The sequence below is a fragment of the Hyposmocoma kahamanoa genome, unplaced genomic scaffold (assembly GCF_003589595.1).
Source record: "Hyposmocoma kahamanoa isolate Upper Pololo Valley unplaced genomic scaffold, ASM358959v1 240, whole genome shotgun sequence".
NCBI lineage: Eukaryota > Metazoa > Arthropoda > Insecta > Lepidoptera > Cosmopterigidae > Hyposmocoma > Hyposmocoma kahamanoa.
Genome location: NW_020653757.1, coordinates 1,853,938 through 1,878,502, shown reverse-complemented (window position 1 = coordinate 1,878,502; position 24,565 = coordinate 1,853,938). Strand labels below are relative to the sequence as shown.

Here is a 24,565-nt window from a genome sequence, read left to right as displayed (position 1 = left end):
TCCAACAAATCGGATAGAAACCACCCAACATTTACGCAAATAACCGTACCCTTATAAGTCCCGTCCGAACGCACTCGATTTTGAACTATTGAATTTAGTTTTTTAAGTAATTAAAATTCTGTTATTACATTTTTTCAATTTTTGGGATACTTGTTAATTACTGTCTGACATTAAAAACTGCTTAATTATTATTCATTAAGCATTTTATCATAGTCCACTGCATGACAAGTGAATTTGCAAAATGGCTACATTTTGAAATCACGTTGGCAAACACAATAAGACTGGGCCCTATTCAAGCGAAGTGTGCGTGGGGAATGCTACGATAATCCCTGAATTTCCGCTATCGTAGCTTAGTTTAACGCGACAAATTAATATACAGAGAGAACCTCCTGTCAATCTTCTGGATTTATACCATAGGCATTACTGACAACACATTTCTTATAAGAGTTCTATTCGTAACTAAAATCCAGTGGCGATAAGAAGAAGCAAATAACATTCCGAAGCCATACATAATCAGCTGAAACGAGAATAACTCTTACACTCGAAACGAATCTAAACACCATACTCGAATATATTCTTTAAATAGACATGAATGTGTTCAATTGCTCAAGAGATGCATGTTGAGAGTTAAGGCGGCTATTCACGTTGCGACTGTCTCTAATAGGCTAACAGCGCGACAGTTTTCGATTCCCATCTTTTCAAATGCGCTGCAAAGCTAACGTAATGAAATGATTTAATGGCTGTTGTGAACGCGACAAAAGAATTACGTACAAGAATATTAAGGAATCTGAGCTTTTACGACCGATATTAACGTGAAATACCTCTGCTCGATGTAGCCATCCCGTCGGACCCTGTCGTATGAGATTTCTCAATGAATGTGTGTAGGGAAGTCGATCTACTTTAGGATGATTATTATGATGCCATCGGATGATGTAGGGCGTGCTTAAACACTGGAACTAATTCCGATTTATAATTCAGAAGACCGTTGATTGGGCAGTAGTGCGCCAGCCAAGTTTGGAAATCTATTTTCGCCCAATCCTTATTGAGCATTAAAATCAGAATAGTTTACTGCTTATATAATGTTAGAGTACGGAGCGATGTTTTATTTTCGCCTCGTATTTAGTATTCTGTGCAATTATAATGAGGTGCTGTTTGAAAAGGCGCACTTTTTGTTGGACATCTTCCCACTAAGTGGACGAGCGACCTGGAGAAGGTCGCAGAAACTCGATGGACGCTGATAACCTGTGCGTGGTGGCGTTCTATTGGTGGATTCTAATTTCAGCAGTGGATATTTTCGATGACAATGATGATGATCTTAAAATATATTTATTTGACTCCTCGTTAGTATGCACATTTAGTTCTGTTTGCAATTCCAAGCAATGACCGTAGAGTTCAAATAACGTCATGGAGATGAGATCATCACCAACATTTAGGTTAATATGTAGGTGTTAATAATGCGATATCTGTTATTAGCGTGTTGCGTAAGTGACTGTTTGTTTTGGTTATTTTAATGAGACGTATACTTGTTTTTTTTTGTGACTGCGACGCCAGAATCGGAGACGATTTTTGCCACACCATTGAATATTGCGAAGCGCAGCGGCCACGGTTCTGTACTTCAATTTAGAGAACCACCACACTTATTACCGCGAACGCTCGCACGTTTTTTTCGCTTTTATTCTTATCTTATTAGCATAAAGCTGCCCGGATTAGTGCGATTGCGGCAAGTTTGGTGATTCCCTTAATAAACATCTATAATTTAGTAGCAGTAGAGCTCCTTGTAAAAGATTTCATCCATGGAAGTGTTGCCACCTTATCTCTTTCTGTCGCCAGGCAATAATGTAAGCATTACTGCGTTCTGTAAGTAGGGGGCTGATGCAATTGCAGGCACTGATGATGTAATCTGATGTAATTTCACCAGTACGCTTACCCTTCCAAACCGGAACGTAGTACTTCCCTGGGCGAACTCTTTCACAAGGAGCTGTACTGCTACTAAAAAGTCTAGAGGCTTCATACTACTGTTGGAATAAAAAATGTCGGGAGTTTCACCAAAAGGGTAGGTCTGAATAGCCACTTACGTCCAGCCTCAAGTAACACTAACGATGTTGTTTAATGCCAGTGTAGGTAAATAAAGTTATTTTGTTATTTATACATTATTATTTAACTAATAATAACGTATACCAAGACGATTACAGTCGCCGACTAGGGGAATTTCCTAAGAATTATGAATATCAGAAAAGATAGCCCTGAACCATATTTTAAAAAAGCTCGTTTCTTAAATGAGTCTTGCCGGGAATGAAACAACCTGGGACCTCTTCATCAAGATCTCATAGTGTTAACCGCAAGGCCGTCGAGGTCGATATTTTTACCTACACGCAGAATTTGATTAAAAATGTATTGCGTACATTTACGTTTTAGTGGTTATTGGTATGTTGTAGCCACGCCACTGCTGCATGCTTAGCATAGATCTCCGCCACAAAAATGTTATTTGGTGTGCGTTTCAGTAAAATGAAAATAAACACGACCAGATGTGGCTTCCGTTTCTGTCTGTGATTGATAATACATAGATAATCACGTCCGCCCGCGCTAACGGCAGCTGCCCTACTGATTACGGCAGTTATTTATTGAGCGGCTCGAAAAACGCGTTTCAATATTATATATTCTCCACTGCTGCGCACGAATCAGGAGATTCGGGCAAAACTCTTCCCATAGAGGATATGGGAAGAGTTTTGGCCGTAATCCGCCACACTAGCTCAATGCAATTGGGGACTTTACATGTTTTCCTCCACCAATCGCGAGAAGTACCGCTACGAAACATTCACATATCGTCTGGGATAGTGCATATCGGCCTAGCATTGGTAAAAGGCGCGTATCAGCACTAAACCAAATTTTACGATTGAACGTCATTATTTTGTTATTTCTATGGCAATAACTTTCTGTTTTGCAAGCATTAATTTATGTTGTTTATGGACTGATAACAACAGGTTCCCGTAAATAGCGCTATATGGTTGGCACGACAGTTACGTGTATTTGATTTGGCGACTAAATTACCGAAATGGAAACTTATTATCCAATGCTAATTATGCGTTATTGCACTATTCCCGACGATATCGACGATATTCCCGAATCGAAGCGTCGATCTCGATTGAAAAAGCAACCATTATGCTACCTAGTTACGTAATACTAATTCTATTATATTAATCAAGAAACGGAACGAACAAATGCTCTTCGTGGCAGCCAGACAAGCGTGTTGCTTACCACCGTAACAGATCTCGAGGGTTATTGCCGCTGCCATTGCATTCTGTTATAACCCAACCCCTAATACTTGTTTTGAGGCAATAGATAATTAAGTAAGATATACAATTTTTTAATGTGGTATTACATTGTTTATTTTTAATGTGGTACATTGGTTTAGAATTAGGGTGCACATGATATACTATATACATGGATCGGTAAATTTATACAGAAGATATAACGCACACACTCAACTTAGCCCCGCACTAGGGAAACCCTGTGTCGCGGGTGCCATGGACACACACATAGACAACCACAAATTACACCCAAACTCACGAGAGAAATAATTGTAGGCCACACAAATATTTCTCCCGGCCCGGGAATCGAACCTGGGACCTCTGCGTGGCAGTCCGGCATGGTAACCGTTCTGCCACGGAGGCAGTTAAAGAAGAAGATGATTAGAAACGTAGTTAGAATGGAGTAAAATGTACAATGATGTTTTAATACAGATTATTTATTAAAGTTAACTGAAAGGAATTATTTATTACTTATTCAGATTTAGCTTTACAATGTTACCAAGTACTAAGTTTGCGAAACAAGCCCTATTACAAATGTGTTTGCAAAGATCGGGGGCAGGCTGAAAACCAGCGCTGAGCCACTTCTGGCGCTCAGTAAATGCCGAGTCTGTCTCCCCCACACAAATCATTTAATGCATATATTGATTTAATTTATTTTTGCATTAATAAGTAATCTTTTAAGCTTAGTTTTGTTATGTAATTAATGTATGTGGCAATAAATGGTTTAAATGGTAAAAATACGGTCATTTTGCAAGGGTTTATAAATTTTATTGCCGTATTTTTCCATAATGCAATGTGCAAGTTTCACAAGTCAGTTAGGCATTGGCACGCCCAAAGAGCGGTATATCGCTCCGGGGATCGGGAAGTCAGTTATCGTTATATGTGTAATTTTTATCAGTATATCGGGTGTTGGGAAAATTAGTTTTTGTCTTAAAAAAGACAAATTCGATCGGCCGCTTTACAGTTCGACACCTTGAGACATGAAGTTCACAAATCCCACGTGCTCGTAGTAATTTACTAATTATGTGTAGCAATAAGGAAAATACGCGTAAAAGTCATAAATATCTTGCATTCCGGTATTATTACAATTATAATTGTTAGTAATTCTGTCCTCCTTGTCATAACTATAGAGGTAACTATAAAGGTTTAGGATATTAACTAAAAGTAAACAAACTTCTGAAAATTGGTCGCATGTTATTGGCTGTCATCTTTTTATAGGCAGAATGTATGTATGTAAACACTATTGTACAACAAAACAAATTTTTAACACAGAAATAAAACGTTATTGTACAAAGACGAGCATATCCCGTAAAGGGATTGCTTCCAGCTAACATTTGAATAATTGAAATATTTTATGTTATTATTCTGTTGATTTTAGATTGTTTATCATAGGAAAGTGTAATACGTAAATATATTTATTTAAATATTATATTTGTATTATATATTTAGTACTATTTTAAATAGGTAGTTCGAAATGTTGTCTATTATCTGAAAATATTGTCATATTTAGAGCCATTTTGAAAAGTTCATTATAAGCAAGCAGGTGCCTCATTTAGTTAAGAGTCTACACTACCTCAGATGGCTTTGATTGATTCAGCATAACAGTGAAGTGTTGAATCAATTGAGGTTATATACACTGATTACTGTAAGGTGTAAAACACGTTTTCCAAAAACTTTCACGATAGAAAAACTTACATTTTACAAGAAAACCGCTACGTTCAATAGGTATTTTACATATACCAATGGTTTTTTTTTAAATTTATCAAATTCCTTTAATTTCTTTTATAAATAAATAAATTCTGCAATCAAGCCAGTGTCCCAGCCGCACGACCTAACGAAAATGAACCGTGCTAATGCGGATAAAATATTTGCATTCGAGCTAAGGTAGTGTCGACTCTTAATTACCTAAACCTTTGTAGTATAACTCATTTCGTTAACTTTCGAGATATTGACGCCTGAAGTTTTATTGTCACCTAAAAAATGCCTGATTTTGCTCAACAATAAAACTGAAACCAAATAAGATATTTAAAAACCATTGACTTACAATTATATGGACGTCGGGTCCGCGCTAAAAAGTGTCCGAACTTATAGGGCGTTAAATTAGTATACAGAGCGTCATTCACGCTTTAGTCTTCGTTTGTTCGACTGACAGCGAAGCAAGCAATATTAGACAGTACTGCGATGACATTACAATTTAAATTCAACGTTTTAGTTTTTAGTTTTTCGTGGTTTTTGTATTAGACCCGTCGTCCATTTATTCGTAAGTCAATGTTAAAAACCGATTAGAGAGAGTTGTAGATCTTACTTTGCTGATTCCGGATATGTTAATAACTCAATTTCCCAAAAAAAAAACGATAACGTTAATATGATATGAGGGCAGAGTTGTACACAGCGTTTTCTACTTTTTTTCTAATTAATCACAAATGAAAATGTTTTTTGCAGAGTCGGCAATGGCGTCGGTGTGGAAGCGACTGCAGCGCGTGAACAAGCGCGCCGCCAAGTTTCAGTACACCGCCTCCTACCACCGCGTTGATCTCGAAACGTCGCCTAAGTGGTTAGTTTGTCTTTATTGCAGTTTTTCTTATACTATTTAGGCGTGAAGTACCTATAGTAACGTGTGTCATGTGGGAACTGGGGATAAGCAATTCTCAAAGGGATGTGTCCACTAAATAAAAATATTACTTCGATTATATATAGCGTTGTGTGCTTCAGACATTCATACCAACTACCTGGTCTCAAACTAGAGAATTTACTTATGACTACCATCAATAACGCACACAGTCATAGCTCCGCACTAGGAAAACCCTGTATCGCAGGTACCATGGACACATACACGTATATAACCACAAATTACACCCCAATTTAACATGAGAAATAAATGTAGGCCATACAAATATTTATCCCGGCCTGCCGCGGAACCGAACCCGGGACCTCTGCGTGGCAGACCAGCATGGTAACCGTTCGGCCACGCAAGCAGTTAAATGAATGATTGAATGAATGCAAATTCTTTATTGCACATTAAAATTACTATGACAAGACAGAACAGGAATTTAAGTAAGTTAATGTACAACACAACAGGCAGCCTTATTGCTAAGTCTTAATGTCTACCAGGTTAAGTAATATGCAAGATGAAAAGGGGGGCAACTAAAGAATGTCTTCTAATTGAGTATTTCAAATAAGTACCAAAGTGACGAAATTAACTTTAGAGGCACTAAGTAGCCAGTTGTGGTAGAACCTCGTCATCAAGCACCTACCGAAGTGTAATAACTTACAAAATAGTTTAAAAGTAAACAGGAAACAAGTTCTCGTAAAAAACCTTGATAAGATACTGCAGTTTTTAGGTATACGACAAACTCTAATAATTCCATAGTTGGAAAAAATGACAAACCTGTTACCAACTTGGCTTGTATTGTCTTTATTAATATGCACTATTGTACACTTGTTCACCATGACCCTGAACTTTGGTGAACAACAATTTACTTATGCTTCGTATTAAATATGGTAATGAAGTGTAAAACACACTCGTTGTACAGCGGCGGGTTAATACGAACCAACAAAACGGATCCTTGTCCTGGGATGCGAGATTTGTCAGTGTTTACATAAATATTTACACACTACATTCCTCCCCTCCCTCCCTCTCAGGTAAGAACCAATGCCTTACCTCGAGAGGTGGGGAAGGTCAGCACAACTACCACGACATGTCTTACACAAAATACGAGAAACTTGATGATGGGCTTTTTTGCAGTGCCACTCACTGCTTTAAATCATAAAGATCTTAGGGGCACTGCCACTACGCTCATCACCCTGAGACATAAGTTGATAAGACCCATGTGCCTGTAATTTCACCAGCACTCTTACCCTTCCAAACCGGACGCGATAAAGCTCACATTACTGCTTGGCGTCCAGAAATAGGCAAGGTGGCACTACAAAGTCTTTCACAAGGAGCTCTACTGCTACTAAAACTGGGAGGCAGTCATCACCATTGAGAGCCTTGTTTACTCGCTCTTTGAAAAACCCACATCATAACGCAAAGGAAACAGAACAGAGGTCAATCCACATCTCGCAGTTACTTGGAAGAAACAAACTCGGGTAATGCTGGGCATCAAGGGTACAGAAATGGGCTCTACTCCTTTGACTGGAAGTGTGATGGTGGATATTTGACGCCTGGTAATGCATTAGCAAAATTAATGATACCGCCTAACTGTTTGCCGCTTTGTGTAACCGTACAATATAATCAATCATTTTTGCCTCAGACACTTAGAAAGGTCAACTCTATATCTCTAATGCCCTTTTGTTATCAGGAAACCGAACAAGTTGAGTATAGTATGGACGCGACGTTCGCGGCGTGTCATCACTGACCCCCTGGAGTGGGAGCCTTCGCTAAAGGATCCGCTCAAGTGAGTGCCAGAGTAATAAGTTAATATTTACACATACAGATTTGCATAGATGCTGTCAAAAATGTCATTATAGTTCCAATTGACCATTTTTTTTATTGGACTATGATCCTAAAATCGTGGAAAGATTGATGAGTAACGCCTGGTTTTAACCCGGCGTTTTTTTAATGCTGAGTTTAAATCGGGGTAAAACCCATTAACACCCGGAGTCGAGGGCAAAAACTATTTAGGTACAACTAAATATTTGTAAATCGAGATTTGTTCAAAAGAAATGATATTATTACAAAATGTTTAGTGCTTGCTCACTTGTTTTGCCTTTCTATTGAATCCATTCGCTTGAAAATCGAAAATTGAAATTATCAATACAAAAAAACGTTATATCGTATAATAATATAATTTGAATCGATTTCCACAAAAATCGAATCATAAAGTATCGCTTGCTGTAAATTGCCTCTTTATCGTAAAAAAAAAAAACCTAACAAGAATAGAATTATACCAACTTCCATATTATTTTACGCGTATAATGGTTTCCCCCACGATTTTATTCATAAATGGGATAAAACCTTTGGCGGCGCTTTGGATAAAAACCCGGATAAAACCGGGTTCATTTGGTTTTAACCCACTGCCCGTCTCTGTTAATGAATGTAAGTAAATCTAGAGAGGTTTTCTCCAGGCAACGCAAAGGCGTGAGTGTATTTTGTGAATTGTACATCCATTCCCAGATGTCCATGTACTTAAAACGAGAAAACATTCTTGCTTTGTTTGTAAAAGAAGTAATTTGTTTAATATTCAGCAAAGAGTCAAAATCCTTTAAATAATAGCTTCTTGCGTTGCTACGCATAATGCTTCGTAATGAATATGACTTTGTCTAATATTCTTTTTATATTAAATTTGACTAGTAATTAAACTTTCATAAGTTTGTCACGGCAAAAAGCCTTTGAATCTGATACAAAAATCTGCAACAAGCCCATATAGAAATTCGTAAGATGTGCTTGCTCTCTAGCGCACTTGGTAAGAGCTGTTGCCCCAGTGTGGCAACAGGCGCTGGTCCGAGTCCAATAACATCCAAGGAATTTTTCTCTTTTTTCGATCTTTGTATCAATAACAATTTTATATCTATACATTGTATATTCTCCCACTTGCAGGGGCACAGTAGTCTACACGGTCCCCGAAAACCACACGGTGGCCGTGACCTTGTTTAAGGATTCTCGCACCAATGAACTTGAAGATAAAGACTGGACTTTTGTCTTGGAAGATGTAAGTGTAGCTTAATATCAGATAAGGTACAAAGACGAATTTTATTCAATTGTCCAAAGACGTGATGATTGACTGTATTGAGTTCAATGCCTTGTTTGGCACTGATTCAGGACTTCTTTATAACTTGACTGCCTTAATATAGATAGTTCTATACCACTTTTTCGTAGTTTGAGGGTCATGGAAAAGGGGAGCTTGGTGATTGGTCGTGTCTTGGTCGATGGGTCCTTAAGCTCGCGTGTGGCCTGTGCACCATTTAACGTACTGTGGTCTGTCCGCTTGGAAAAGGCGTACGCCAGCTGTGGAGGTTTTAAGGTTTATTTGGTGATTATGGTGATTTCGATGAGAAGGGCGAGATAACAATGTGCCAGACGATCACACCAATTGCCTGGTCTCAAACTTGGGAATTCTGTGTAGTATGAGTAGACTCCGAATACGTAGACTAGAACCAAATCAGAAAAATAGATTTCCTAAATTGATCCTACCTGTAACTGAATCCAAGATCACATTGTCTACCGCCCACTGTGCTACAGAGGACGTCTATGATCCTGTCATCACTTATCATCAGGCGATCCACTTCTTTTCTATAATACCAAGTGATGGGACGAACAGGTCGTGGACCTGGGGGCAAGCGACTCGCCTATCCATAACAGTTGCAGTACCACTCAGAGCTTTAAAACGCAAAGATGTGAGGGGCACTGCGCCCCTCACCCTGAGACATAACGTCGCTTTACTTTCCCAAAGTCGTTTCTTAAAACACAAAGTTACTGAAATGTAAAGAATGGGTTATATATACAAATTTTGCAAGCCGATTTCACATTACATTTCCTTCATATTCACAAACTGGCTTTTACCTATTCTTAAAGTAAGCTATCCAAATTAACACCCTTGATAAGAAATTTAAAATAAATAGAAAGTTTTGCCATCTCCTCAATAATCACTCTTTATAAGATATGAGTTTGGGAAAGTGAGGTTATAGTGAGGATAAGTTGACAAGTCCTTTCAAAACCGGAACGCCGACATTACTTGGCGGCAGAAATATGTAACGTGGCAGTACCTCCCGGACGAACCTTTCATTAGGGCTACTGCTACTTGATAGGCACGCGGTATTATTTGACGGCAGGTGTCGTCGACGGGCAAGCGCCGCCGCCTGGCGGTTCGCTCCATCAACATGCGCAAGTACGCCAGCCTGGAGCCCTCGCAGCGCGCGCTGGCGCTCAGCATGGACCCCACCACGCAGAAGATCGTCGGCGCCACCGTCCACCTCACGCTGCACTGCGTCCTGCTGCGGGAGGGCCAGGCCACGTAAGTCCGACTGCGCTTTCGCCAATTAAGCGCGACCGACTGCGCAATTCACGGCCTCCGAGGTCGAGCGCCTTGCACGCCGGGTTCGTGGTGTCGCCGTCTCTGAAGTTCCGGGCTCGGTCCCCGGCCGGGTCAGTGTGTAGAAAACTAAGGGTCGTATTCCCGAACTCTACTCAATACTCAAGTGAGCAATGAAAATCATACTCAAGTCCTTGCCATTAGGGTCGTATTTCCAGTGATTGAAATCATACTAAAGTCTGCTCAAGTCCTGACTTGACCATTGAGTAGAGTTCTGGAATGCGACCCTAACTTTTCTATATTTTCTCGGGTCTGGGTGTTTGTGCTTTAGCTACTTACTTTGGGATCAGAGCAACGTGTGTGACGTTGTCTAGTATTTATTTATTTGTTTAAGTTGATTGGTTCTTTCTAGAATAAACCTTTGTTATATTTTCGTTCGAAACTTCACATTGAGCTGAAGATCATAATTTTATATCTATGGAAGAACGGTTGCTTCTCCTATGAGAAGTCGACGGTTGGATATTTGCCTATGACTTCAATTTCTAAATTACGTACGTTGGTGAATGTGCAGCAGCAATAGCTCTCGCTGAACTGTCAAGGAAAATAACGTGATGAAACTTGCACGTCGAAGAAGGTTCATCACCCTAGGAAAGGGGTTATGACCTAAACACTTCATTAGTGGAGACCCGTGTCTAGTAGCGGGGCGTATAATGGTGATGATGATTTCATTGTGTACTGACGATAACCTGATAAGCACGGTATAGATGAGTGTAACCAACATATACAATTTGATGCTAAGAATTCGAAGTCCTTAACTAAAGGGATAGTTAAATAGATATGATGTTATAGTTCAATCTATTCTGATTAAATATTAAGAAACTTTCGGTCGTTTTTAACTCTGGTATACACATTTTTACAGCGACGAAGATATGCAATCGTTGGCTTCGCTCCTTTCCGTGAACAACAATTCTGACATCGCTGTGCTGGAAGATCTCGACGAGGACGACACTTATACGCTCTCCGACAATTCAACTAGACAGGTAATATATAAATAGCGGGTAGAAAAATTTTTCTGGTAGCTGTAGAGGTACCTGGTTGCGTGGAAAACTTTCGTAAGTTCTCAGAGGTGCGCAAAAAGTCGTAACAAATACATGAAGGATTTCGTAAGCGTAAGCCTCCTGCGTGCTTTGTGGCATTCTGGCAGAATTTATTTTTGAAATTTTGACATTTTAGTCTTAATTTCTGTGTATGTTTTGGGAGACGAATTACAGGCGCACATTGCGACAGGAATCTTTATTGTCTGACCAAACTATTTTTATCATTTTCGCCACAGGTGCTAGATTTCCGCCAACAAATGGAAGAAATGACACAGTCTCTCACGAACAGCGATATCGCAGCCACCCCCAACAGCGTCCAAAGCCTCAACTTCGACAACTCCCGCACCCCCACCGCGCCTGTCTCGCCAGAAGTACCAGAACATCCCCCGAACGACCTAGGTGCTGTAACACCAGTAAATGAAGAGTTGAAAATCACAGAAAAACCAGAAAAATCACGGCCAGATTTCCTGTCAAATTTGACCAAAATGGCTATGAAGGAACCGCCGAAATTTTCGTCAACGCCCAGTAAAGTTAATTCGGAATTAAAAACGGATAGTTTAATTAAAACGAATATATTTAAACCTAATGCAGTTGTGAGGAGGAACTTAAAACCTCTGGAGTTTAAAACGAATCTGAATAATATTAATTTGGATAAAAATGACAATGAAGAAGATGACAAGACACCCACTGGAGAAGTGGAGAAATTATTGCCTGGAAGGATGGATAAGGATAAAACACCGGTAGGTTGTATTTTGGATTTATGCGCAAATATGTTGTTGTAATAATTTTTTCGTTATTTAAAAAAAATATTTAATTTAATCTTCTGGGCAAAAGGTGCTGTTAAATTGTTGTTTAAGTAGGTCGATTTTAAAACATTTTTTTCTTATTGTCTTTCACCTTTCTTTATTTGCACTTTCTTTTCTATTTCTTTTCTTAATTCTATTTTTTATCTATGGTAAGACGCCGGACCAGGGAAATGTAAACGATTTGCCAGAATCAGTGGACTACAGCGAAACTTCACAGGTAAGATGTCAATGTCATAGAAATATATAAAGTGTAGAAGAATTATACGGATTAAACTTCTTGTTTCTTTTCTATTTTTCCTTTTCTATTTCTTTTTCTTTAATTTGTACTTTGTATTTATGTATTTATTTTCTTTATTTTTATCTACGGTTCAGACGCCAACCGAAGAAAATGTCACACCGTTGCCAGAAACTACAGGCAATGTTGAAAAGCAGGTATAGTTGATTGTATTGACAGTATACTAATTTGACAGTTTTATAATGTTTTATAAAACTTGACAAGTTACTATTGGACCCTCAAATTGTGATACTAGTAATCTCTATTGGGGTGTTCGTGTTTTTAGATGATGAAACTAGTTCTTTAAATTGCATACATGGTATACCTAACGTGACCATTTCATATTTCTCACAGAGCAGGACGCCCGTATATTTATTATTGTTTTAAAAATAAAACTCATGTTTATGAGTGTTACGAAATATTTGATGATTAAAAAAATAAAAATTGTTTAATAATCAAAAATTTTAAGAAATCTTGTGTAGTCTGGTGGGCTGGCTTTATATATTCTTTGCTACGGCACCATTTAAAAAAAAATTGTGTCAAGTGTGTCTTGCTTTGCCAAAGCGGGACATTGTTAAGTATTTTGGGGACATCGGGACACGAAGCTTAAAGACGGCACTGTATGTCATTCGAAGGCATGAGAAAACTGTGACGTACCGTTGGTTATCTATATTTTCGTACACCTTTATAATGTCTTTGGAACAAGCCTACAGTTAAATGCTCTATGGTAACATATAATAAATGCATTCGAGTTTAATTATTTTCTCTAGAACACTCAGCGTTACAATAGTACGGGTCCAAACGTAACCTGTTAGCTTTTACTTCTTTTGCTTTGCAATATAGTTTTTATCTATTTAATTTTCTATTGTTTTCTTTTTAACTCTATTTTGTACTTCTTTCTTTGTATTTTATGTCTATCTCTTATCTTTTATCTATGCTAAGACGTCGACTGAAGAAACGGCCGTTGAAATTGTCGAACCGGTGCCGGAAACAGCCGATTACAGTAAAATACCACAGGTGAGATAGCTTCAGTTGTGTAGCGCATATAATAAATAACACTTGAACTTAACAAGGCGCTTGTTTTAGCCTATTGCTTAAGCATTGTTTTACTCTGCAACGCCTTATCTTGAATATCAATTTATCTTTTTAATTGCATGCAATGCCTTACCATACAACGCATATGAGTACATTTTATGTGTAATACTTCTCTGTTCTCTTTTCCATGTCAAATACACAGCATTACGTAATTCTGTTTTAAAAAGAAACGTATAGGGGATTAAAATTTTTACTATGGAGACTGGCTTATTTATTTGCGGCCTGTAGCGCCAATTTTGAAATATAATCAAAATGGCGGCCGAATATAAAACATATCTAAATTGATAACTGACATAAATTAGAATTGTTACGTACGAAATCTCTTAAGGTGTCATTTCTTCAAAGTATAAGTTAGTGTTTTTTTTCACATTTTGATTAGCGCAATGAAAACCTAATTTGTGTGTACTTACTTCTTTTTGAATTGAAGCTAATTAATGATGATAATTTTAAAATGCTATAAAACTCCACGGTCTCTTATTTTTATCGCTAATTTAAAAATTTTAAAACCATTTAAAATACCTACCTGTCTGTGTACGAGATAAATGCCTATTTTTGTGTAAATATCCACCTTGATGTAATGTAGTTCAAGATAAATGGATCCAGTCACCTCACATTTTACTTTAGGCAGATGATAAGCATTGAAATAAGACCATTGAAATATATGTGGAGGTGTATGAAGTGTAAGGATTTCCCCTTGGATTTGACATTGACGCTTTATATAGATCTGAATGACTGTAAAAGAATATTAAAAGCAAGTTTACAGATTTTGTTCTACTTTGAGTTTAGGCCTCCTGTAAACTCTTTGATAGCTTATATCTAGGAAACTTAATACTTTATGAGATTTTGTCTCAAAACATTTCTTGTTTTGTATTGATGTCAATTATCCATAAGTGGCTACCATTTTGAAAAATAGACACGAAAAAATCACAATGGAGAATACGGGTAAGCCAAAATATTCAAAATCATTTTGTGGGTGACCTCTAAAATGGGTGCCTTCTAATTTATATCCTTATCACGTTGTCTTCTTGCGTTGACATGCAGTTTTGTTAGTATAAAATCATCGGAACCATATGGCAAAGGCATAAGAGGCCAGTGACGAAAGATCATTTGTTTGCCCCAGGTGCAAGACCTCCTGGAATGGTGCCAGTCCGTGACGCGCGAGTACCGCTCCTGTCGCGTCACCAATCTCACGACGAGCTTCCGCTCCGGCCTCGCCTTCTGCGCGATTGTTCATCGACATCGCCCGGATCTCATGTGGGTACAATTTTATGTCGCTTTTTACTGAATTTATATTAATCTGTTGTAATCATTAATCCAAAATTGGAACGTTACGAAACGAACCAGCTGACCTAACGAACTTTTCTATAATATCAAGTGACGGGACCTAACAAGTCGTTAAAGCTGATTGTAAGCTACATGCCTGTCCATAGTTGCACTGCGACGCGGAGCTTTAAATCGATCGCAAAGATCTGAGGCGCACTGCCACTGCGCCCGTCACCCTGACATATAAGTTGACAAGTCCCATGTGCCTGTAATTTCACCAGCATCCTTGCCCTTCAAATCCGGAACGCAGTAAGGCTAACATTACTTCTTGGCGGCAGAAATAGGTAAGATGGCAGTACTTCCCTGGACGAACTCTTTCACAAGGAGCACTACTACAGCTTTGTTTTTAACGATGTTTTTGTCGCAGCGCCATCTGTGTGAAATCTATGAAAGTTTTTCTTCACTCAGCCAGGCACCTTTACTGATACCAGCGGCTGGTTCGAATTCAGAATGTATTAATTTCACGAAAATAATTGAATATCATAGTTGTAAAACATCGTCATTATTGAATAATAAACTTAATATAATATGCAACGTAACATACCATTGTCGAAATTCATTTAATGAACTCGTAATAGGGTCGTCACAAGATAGGCTCTGCCTAGTGTGGAACCAACTGCGACCGTGCATAGTGCTCCCAGGCGTGTCAGCGTATCCCGTTTGCAATGCATATAAATGTTAAAATATAATGGCACTTTAGCATAAGCTTTTTGTTATATTATTTTTGGAAATCTTGTCATGTTGCTCTTTGTATTTGTGATGTCAAATAAATATATTATTGTTATGTTATTATATTAACCTTTCAAATCGACCATGGCAAAATTGTACTTAATTAATCACTGACAGTTAGTCATTAACGTTTAAATTGGAACGTTCTAAAGGCAACTTAACACTTACGATGTAAACTAAACAAAGCAAATTAGCAATGATTATTTCGGTTACTAAACCAGAACGTAACGGTAGCAATTTGTTACTAATTTAAACCATGAGTTTAGTTGGACTCAAGTTTTTCTTCTGCACGCATTATACTACATGTGGTTTTGCTCGTGTGAATAGGATTTTGTGTTTTTTAGCTTTTAAAAACTTAAGAATGAAATAAGTTACTAATATAAAACCCCGTAGAGAAGATAAAAGTGCTAAGTTCAAAGAATCCAAAAAAGTACGCCAGTTAAGTTAAGATTATTTTTTCTTTATAGTTTCATAGGTAAGCAAATTGTACTTGAAGTCGTCAATTTGATCAAACAAGGCTACACATTCGTAAAGCAGTTTGTCTTGTGGAGAACAAGTAAGTTGCTTTAGGAAAATAAATAGACGTTTGTAATACTAAGTTATTGACTATTACGATGTTTTACTACGTTGGTAATAAATTATTTTTGTGAAATTACTTCACTAGTTTGTTACTATTATTAATACAAACATCGAGAACAAAGAGAAATACCTTCGATTCGATGGCTGAGTCAGCCACGCTGTGATGAGGTCTCTGGTACGAGTCCAACCGGATCGTAGGAATATTTCTTTGTTTTCGATGTTTTTATTAATAAATTAACATTTATTTTTAATCATAGGCTTTTGCCTATGAACCCGAATATAAATAAAACCTGTTATGTAAACGGGTCACTACTGTTGATTTTCGTTATTTATGTATGCAGGGACAGTTTTTTGCAGAAATCATTTTTATGAATGTTTTTTTAAGCGATGGTTAAATCTCGTGAACGGTAGAGTTTGTGACGTTCCTGACCTTCATGGTCATCCCATCTTTTTATCACCCTCTTTACTGGTACCTGGAGCGGTATTCTGTAATCGTTGAGGCTCGCTATTCGATATTCGTTATGCGGTTTTGTCGACAAATGCTATTATTCTGTACACTACTTTAACCGATCATAACGACAATTCTGTTCGATACGTTCGTTAAGTTTCGTTAAGATTTGATATTTTTATCGGCTCTTCGAGTACATCCTGTTAACGTCGTTATTCTTAACGACGCGCTTTCTTATAAACATTTCACTGTTTGATATTTGTGTTTTGATTGCATTAAGTGGAAAAAAATCACGTTTTGCCTTAAGGTAAGCCAAAATGTTTCGTAATTAAAAGGTACTTGTTCTTGGCTGTGTCTTGCAATCACTTGTTTAAAAAGCAACAAACAATCAAGAAACTCAAAACGAAATAATACTTCAACTAAAAATTAATTCGTGAAAAAACTGAAACTACTACTTTTCACAAACTAAATAACCATAGTTAAGAGTGCTTGTTAATAACTATTTGAACGCTCGATCGTGATTGGTCGAGAAACATAGCCTCCCGTCGGGATGTTCCCATTTCGTATATTTTTCGATAATGAAATGCTCACGTCACGTCGCTGTCGGTACGCGTCGGTTCCAGTAACGATTTTCGTTATCGTGGGTTTACAGAATAGCATAATCGGTAAGTTGTCGATACGGCAATCGACGACTTTCGCTATCAGAGCCATACCGAATCATAACGATAGCGATTACAGAATACCGCTCCTGGCCACTTACTTTTTAAATTTTGAATCGTTCTCGAGTTCATTTTCCTTCCACTAATCTTATGTTGGTTTGTTCCGTCATCACTCCCATTAAAATTTTTGAAGCGAGTGGACGTGCTTATTAATTACTATGTTATCACTTCCTGCATAACTCTCAAAGCAAGGTGACGTGCATTGTTATGGTAAATTTATTCTGCTGAAATGTCAAATTTCTTCTTCTTCTTAAATTTCTTGTGTCTTCGTTTTATAACGAAGAAATATAAAATTATGTGGAAAATTGTTTGTGCACATACGTTAACATACACATATGAAGCTACCGTAAGGGTTCCTAATAAGTCAAGAAATGATAAATCTCTACAAGGACATCATCAAGGCTCTCGGACAAGTCAAGGTTGAGAAAACTGAGATACATACAAGCAGCGAGTTTAAATATAATTAGAACTCTTACTATGGAAGCGTATATTTGCTTCTGAAGTTAATTTGTCACAATGGCTGTCGGTAACAGGCAGCTTATTTTTGTTTTATTTCATAGAAAAATGTCATTATATAAATTATACATTTTTGTAAATGAACTGGGACGCCAATTTGATACGCCTACAGGTCTGTTCGATTTTTGACGATCGTTAAAAATAAGTTGTCGGTTGTCTGTCGCTTACGAATTTCCTCGACATAAGCCACGTTACCCGCGTCGATCGTCAAAAAAATCGAGCCGGTCTACAGGCACCTTTGGGCACGTTACTTTGTTAAACAAACGTGTCGGAGATGCTGCTCCTCCGAGCGGCGGTGGTGAGGGGAACCTTTGTGCCGCAGCGACTTCTCGGGGCTGCAGCCCGACGAGGCGGAGCGCAACGTGCGCATCGCGCTGGAGGCCAGCGCCAAGCTCGGCATCTCGCAGGTGCTGACCGTGGCCGACGTCTGCGCGCGCGCCACGCCCGACCGCCTGGCGGTGAGTCTGCCCCCGCCCGCGCCCGCCCGCCGCCGCCCGCCGTCGCCCCGGCACTAACGGTCGCTTGTTGCAGATCATGACCTACCTGTTCCAACTGAGAGCGCACTTCACCGGCAACGAGCTGCAGGTCGAACAACTAGGTCAGTGAGCGAACGCCCGCCGAAAAGCGGTTCGAGTATTCCGATGTTCTTGGAGTTTCAATCGACCGGTTTATCTGTTCAGGCAACGACGAGACGGAGTCGTCGTACTTGGTCGGCCGCCACGACACCGACGGTTCCTTGCCGCAGGACCTCTTCAGTCGAGAGATCAGCACGAGAAGATCGCATCGAATGGAGAATAAGTCTCGGCCCGTGTGAGTCACTTACTGACCGTCGGCGCGAATTGGAATGTGATGTCGTGAGCGACAATTGAGGATACCTTTTGACGTTCGTTGTTATTGTCACCTGATTGTGTTTTTGCCCTTAACAATTTAAGGTCTCAAGACTCTCAAGAATCTCGCCACTCCCAAGAACGTTCAACGCCGGACAAGCCGAACTCCCCTGGGGCGATCAAAGACGTCCGCGATATGTTCCTGCAACAGTCCAAGAGCATACTCAATAAAATGCTATCTCCACCCGGGAATAAACCTACGGCCAAGTGGTTTGCGGAACCGCTTAAAGCCAATGAGGTAAGTTAGGTCCAACGAGGTCGAAATACCTTGCTGCTCCCAGGAAGAAACCTTCGGTCGAGTAATTGCCTGAATCTTTTAGTGCTTATGCGGTGTCTGGTCTTAGAGTGTCATTTTCTGTGAATAGTCCAACCAGTGAATATCCAAACGGCTCGGAACAACAACCTTCCAATTGAACTGTAGACAAAAGCCTTTTTTTCTGATACCAAGTCACGGGACGAAAATGTCGTGGGTCTGCTGATTAACGACACCCCTGTTCATAGCAGTTTTAGTGCCAGTGAGAGCTTTAAGTCGTCAAATTCTGAGGGACACTCAATTTCTCCTTATTTGATTATTTGAACCTTTGTGTTCATAGGAGTTTGCTATCGGATGTGGCCAAAAACTTTTAAAAATTTAATGCTTGAAGTAAAATTTTGAGTGAATTTCGATTGGCAAGTTTGGAGCTTAAGCCTATTTTTTTGCTGGACGTAACAGATCTTGAATCGGAGGATGAGTGTTCATGTTAGAAAGAAATCGTATTAGTTTTAATGAGCTTCTACTCATGACTGTTTGGTTTATTCTACTCATTACACTCAGTTTTCAATCGTAGCCCGTTTCGTCCCACATGATTAATCGCACAGTTACAAGGAATCGAGTAAAATACATCGAATGCCTTCCTTACAACTACAGCAGCCGCAGCAGCCTCAGCCGCAGCCTTTGCCGCAGCCGCAGCCGCAATTGCGTCTAATGACGCGCAAAGAGCTGACCGATCCTTTCGGTTCGGACGACGAAGAGGACCAACCCCTACCGCACCGCAACGGACTTCACGACGCTGAACCTGGTAAGGACATTGACCCCCTAATTCTCCCCATATCACAAGTTAAAGACGCATTACAATCTCTGTGGTTTTTCTCAGGAGCAGAGTCCAATTACCCAGGATAATGGACTTTTGACTCTCAAATAAAGTAGTGCTGGATTATATTTCACTACGGATACTTTTTATAGTTATTCCTATTTTACTCGTCTGTTTTTTCAGCGAAATCAGAACAACAAGAGCCGTTAACAGATCCTCTAAACGTGGTGATTCTCAGCAACCCAGCTAGTCCTGGAACTGACTCCCAGCCGAAGCTGCAAACGCCCGAATTGCCCAAACCGACGCCGGTAAGTGATTTTCAAATTAGTGTTAGTGGCTTTAGTGTTGCTGTCTTTTTACCCAATTATAATGAAATTAGATTATGTACCTATTCAGATTGACATAGCATAGTTTAAATCCATGGACGTCGTTTCAATTTCGCCTTTCGATTCGACTCAGTGGAAAACGTATTTTACTTTAAATCTTTTAAAGCGAAACCGAAACCACGATCTAATAATTTTGTAGCGGATTTGAAGTAACAGTACTTTAGTGTGAAACTTTCAAGCTGGTTAGTTACGTAGTTACCTATTTTGTTGCATATCTTTCTAAAGTTTATAAACAGATCTAAAAATAGTGCTGTCCCTTTTGATTGAAAAATTATTATTTGATCATTATTTTTAGACTTGTTAAATTTTCTTTTACAATCGACTTACAATTTCTATAGTTTTGTATAACGCTCCTCAATCCCAATTTATTTTTTTAACATTTAACAGTTTTTATTTAAATTTTACTTCCACATAAGTACATAACGTCATTTCATTTCTTTTCATTCCACCCACATCGCTTTGAAAAACCTGCCTGTGTGTGCGTGTGAAAACGCCCGCTTCCTATTGGATGCTACATGTAAACGACGCTTGCGATTGGTCGAAACGTTTCCCTTGGTTCACTACGATTGATCGACGTGACCCACCCATGGATTTGATTGGTCCACGGATGCCATTCCTCATTGTTGTTGGTTACTTATTTTACGTTCGGTCTGATTGGATGATAATGGCGCGTCCTGTAACGTGATTGGCTATAGCAATTGTTATCACGTCACGATGAGCTGAAGGAAAGAGCGAGACTACTACTAGAACAAACTAAAAAAGAGGCTAGAGAAAAAGAGAGATTCAGAAGACAAAAAGAAAAGGAAGAAGCAAAAGCTGAGATGAACGGAGTTAAAAGTGACGAAGTGAGCCCTAAAAAGGTACGTGATTTATTTTAAACTTTTTTACCACAGTAAACAAAGTTAGCAAGAAGTATGACAACCAATTGGCATTACACATATTTGAGTATGACAAGTGTCCTAAGCCAGACAAGTAAGCATAACTCATTAACTATATAACCAGAAATAGAGACGAAATGTCATTTAATTGTTAGAAAACTATTCTGTGAAATCATTACTGTGACAATTGCGCTCTGATTGGCCAGCCTGAATTCGAAACAGTTGACGGGTGTCGTCAATTGTTTCACTTCAACACGCCCAGTTTAACTTGAGCTTTGCTATAATGGACGAAAATTGTAAAATTACATTGTGATTCAGTTTGTTATGTAATTAAATGTTATGCTGTTTTTCCCACACCCGAATGGAAGAGCCCTCATTGTTAGAGATATTATCTTTATTACAATAAATACAGAATATTTTTGGAATATACGGAGACGTACACACATGTACGTTGTTGGCGCTGTACTATTTCAGCTTTCTAATTTGTGATTTCAGCGCAAACGAGAGTTGATATTTAGAAGTGATTTAAGGCCCATTTATCCGATGAGTTGGCAGGTATGGATAGCCCTTATTTCGTCTCTATTTCTGGTTACATGTTCGATGGTATAACCATAATTTTTAAAACAACCTCTACGACGGGTGTGTTTGATTTTCATGGGTAATGCACACTAGCACGACACACTTTTTAATATATGCTTTAGCACTAGTGACTTTGATAAGTCAAATTAATTGCATTCAAGCATGTTGTTAAGGGTGGTGGCAGCTAAGTGTGAGAACGCTTGCTTCTCAATTGAGAAGTCGACGGTTCGAATCTCTATGGCGGCACGTACCTGTGAAAATATTTTTTACGTTCGTACATTTTAGTATTGTCACTATATATAGCATAGTGAAATTTCTCACTGATGGTGAAGTAAGACTTGCCACGAGGTTCACGACCCTTGGAAAGGCGTGACGTCGTCAACACGCATTGGACCCGTGTGGCCGTGACCTATGTCTATGACCAAAAACCTTAGCGGAGACCTGTGCCTAGCAGTCCCACTGGTCGATTAATATATTGACGACGATGATGATGATATTATAATATTTAAAACGTTGTGTGTACAGTCGATGACGGTGGAAGAAAGACAGACAATGCTCCGGGAGCGAGCGAGAAAACTGATCGCTGATGCGCGAGCGGGCATTGTTAGGTAAGTCATTTGCGCCTTAAACCACTTCTGACATATCTCATTTCTGTTTAAGAAAGGTATCTAACTAAAAAATTCGATTTTAAATCTATATTTCAAACTTTTTAAACAAAACCCCGTGGTTACAAAAAGCGTTCAATTCCGCTTGGTATATGACGAAGAAAAGGAAAGCTTTTGAGTGGGCATTTACGGAGAAACAGTCTTCCACAAAACGTCCACACACTTAACTATAGAAATATAGCGTGGTTGATATAATTGGAACTGATGGAACGTTGCAACTCGCGAGGTTTTATGGGTGCACTGCATGGCTGTTTAAAATAGTCAGTCTGTCAATTGGCGGTTCTCCCGCCCGCGTACACACGCCACAATTGGCTAACCTGTTATGCAGGTGTGCCAACATTGTAATTCTGTGTTGCCGACCGACCTTTACAACAATCTGACGAATTCATATTAACGTCATCTATTTGTTAGAGATAACAAGTTGGTGTATTGTTCCATTTCAAATTAATAACTGTGAAAACGAGGCTATAAATTAGCGCCTGAACGTCGAGTTGAGTACACCAGCCCGTTAGACCACACCATACCAACGCGCTGTTTTATAGTTTGCTTCGTGTACTTGGCCGTAATGTCACTTCGCCATATAATAATTGATAAATTTTGTTACTACCATTCGTTAAGGCCAGTTATTTCAACACGAGCCTAGATTTCAGGAGGTGAGGTTTGGGGGTGGGTCGCCTCCCGCGTCCCGCAATACTTGCGGTGTAAATAAATGTGGATAAAATAGGAACAGTAGGAGAAAACTTAACACAGATCCGACGTCGACAAGCGCCCGATGGCAGCAGCGGGCGGTGCGTCGTGTCGTTAATTGGCTGGGCAATTTGTAAATTTTGGGATAAATGCGAATTTAATAACTAATAGGGCTTCAGTTTTTGCAGATTCTCTGTAGTACTTAAAGAGAAATATCTCCATATAAAAATTATGTACAAAGTTAGATATTTTTATTCTAAAATAATTCGTTTTAGACTTTTATTTTATCCTGTTTCCATGGTTTTATGTAATCGGATAAAGTACATCCTATGGTGTAACAAATTAGCACATTCTTTAGACAATATCCTAACCAACTGCCATTCGTCATGGAGAGAATTAATAAAACATCTACCTATATAGCTATTCTATTTAAAAAAAAGAAAAAGAAGACGGTAAAATAAACTAAAGTGCCTTGGTATTCTTTTGGATTTTCGTCACGAAAATGAGTGCTGATGAGAAGAGCGGTAACGAAAATACAATAATGGATGCACATTCAACCACGTCATCGGAAGTTTGGCAGACTATTAATGAGCTTGGAAAAGCATCATTTTCAGTAGCAGTTGTTTAGGACAAGTGCTAAAAGAAAATGTCAAACTTTTAATAGTAATTAAAATTTTGTTTAACTTTCCTATATACATCTTTCTCCCTTTAATCTTTTATTATTGTTTCACATTGTTTGAGAAAAACACTACACATTCTTCGGCGGAACTTACTTCCCGGCCAATGAAGCACTAAAGTTAGTGAATTTTCCCAAAATATATAAAATATGATAATTTGTTTGCAGCCCTAATTCCCCTCTATCGCCGAACCGCGCGACACGCGGCACCGTCGAGATCATCAGCAAGCAATCGGTCATGGACGAAATTGCCGCCGGTAAGAAAACATCTCGGTACTAAGATGCGTTAGAAGGAAGCCGTAACAAATTCAAGCACTAGTGTATATTCTGAATACGGTTTATTTAATAGCTTGAAACTTTTATGGTAGCTGAAAAGGCACACCTGATTCGTGGCTTCGGTACTGTGTGCTATATTTCAGTTCTTTTGGCCCTGAGAAAACCCGGATTATTATGAATTGTTGCTAGCCGTAAATCTCGGTAGCACAGTCGTTAAGCACCTTGGGTAGTACGCGATAGATCCCAAACTCGTTTCAAGTAAATGTGGTACGGGATACCAACTTTCGTGTCTCTTGGTCTGATATAATTTCTGTATTAGTATTAGTTACAAGGAATATCCTAACATAGAAATTTCTTAAATTGATTTTTATTGAATAACATGATGTTTTACTATCATGATATTAATATATTTTTTTGTGAATTTACTCCACTAGTTTGTTATAATTATTAATACAAATATGGTACACAAAAGATTTTTTCTGACAGGACTGGAACCTGCGTGCGTATGCCAAACTAGGGCCACAGCTCTACCAACTGAGCTATAAGATCGAGTCAGTAGAGAAAAGTTAAAGTCAAAACAACTGTCAGAGATTTAT

At 38.8% G+C, this 24,565-nt stretch overlaps 1 protein-coding gene across 5 annotated transcripts in view; it reads left to right on the top strand.

Moving 5' to 3' along the window:
• Positions 1–24,565, top strand: part of LOC113228782 (EH domain-binding protein 1) — a 38,548-nt gene that overhangs the window by 3,327 nt on the left and 10,656 nt on the right. The window contains exons 2-20 of one of the 5 annotated variants that reach the window (XM_026462160.1): positions 5,751–5,862; positions 7,610–7,705; positions 8,848–8,959; positions 10,080–10,261; positions 11,199–11,319; positions 11,613–12,116; positions 12,337–12,399; positions 12,555–12,614; positions 13,399–13,473; positions 14,672–14,805; positions 18,188–18,323; positions 18,397–18,463; positions 18,546–18,675; positions 18,798–18,990; positions 19,663–19,810; positions 20,006–20,130; positions 20,904–21,068; positions 22,191–22,273; positions 23,862–23,950. In XM_026462160.1, coding sequence (XP_026317945.1) covers positions 5,759–5,862; positions 7,610–7,705; positions 8,848–8,959; positions 10,080–10,261; positions 11,199–11,319; positions 11,613–12,116; positions 12,337–12,399; positions 12,555–12,614; positions 13,399–13,473; positions 14,672–14,805; positions 18,188–18,323; positions 18,397–18,463; positions 18,546–18,675; positions 18,798–18,990; positions 19,663–19,810; positions 20,006–20,130; positions 20,904–21,068; positions 22,191–22,273; positions 23,862–23,950 — 2,587 coding nt within the window. In that variant the 5' untranslated portion in view covers positions 5,751–5,758. Of the gene's footprint in view, positions 1–5,750; positions 5,863–7,609; positions 7,706–8,847; positions 8,960–10,079; positions 10,262–11,198; positions 11,320–11,612; positions 12,117–12,336; positions 12,400–12,554; positions 12,615–13,398; positions 13,474–14,671; positions 14,806–18,187; positions 18,324–18,396; positions 18,464–18,545; positions 18,676–18,797; positions 18,991–19,659; positions 19,811–20,005; positions 20,131–20,903; positions 21,069–22,190; positions 22,274–23,861; positions 23,951–24,565 lie in introns of all 5 variants that reach the window. The other 4 variants (XM_026462159.1, XM_026462161.1, XM_026462162.1 and 1 more) reach the window with 4 other exon arrangements.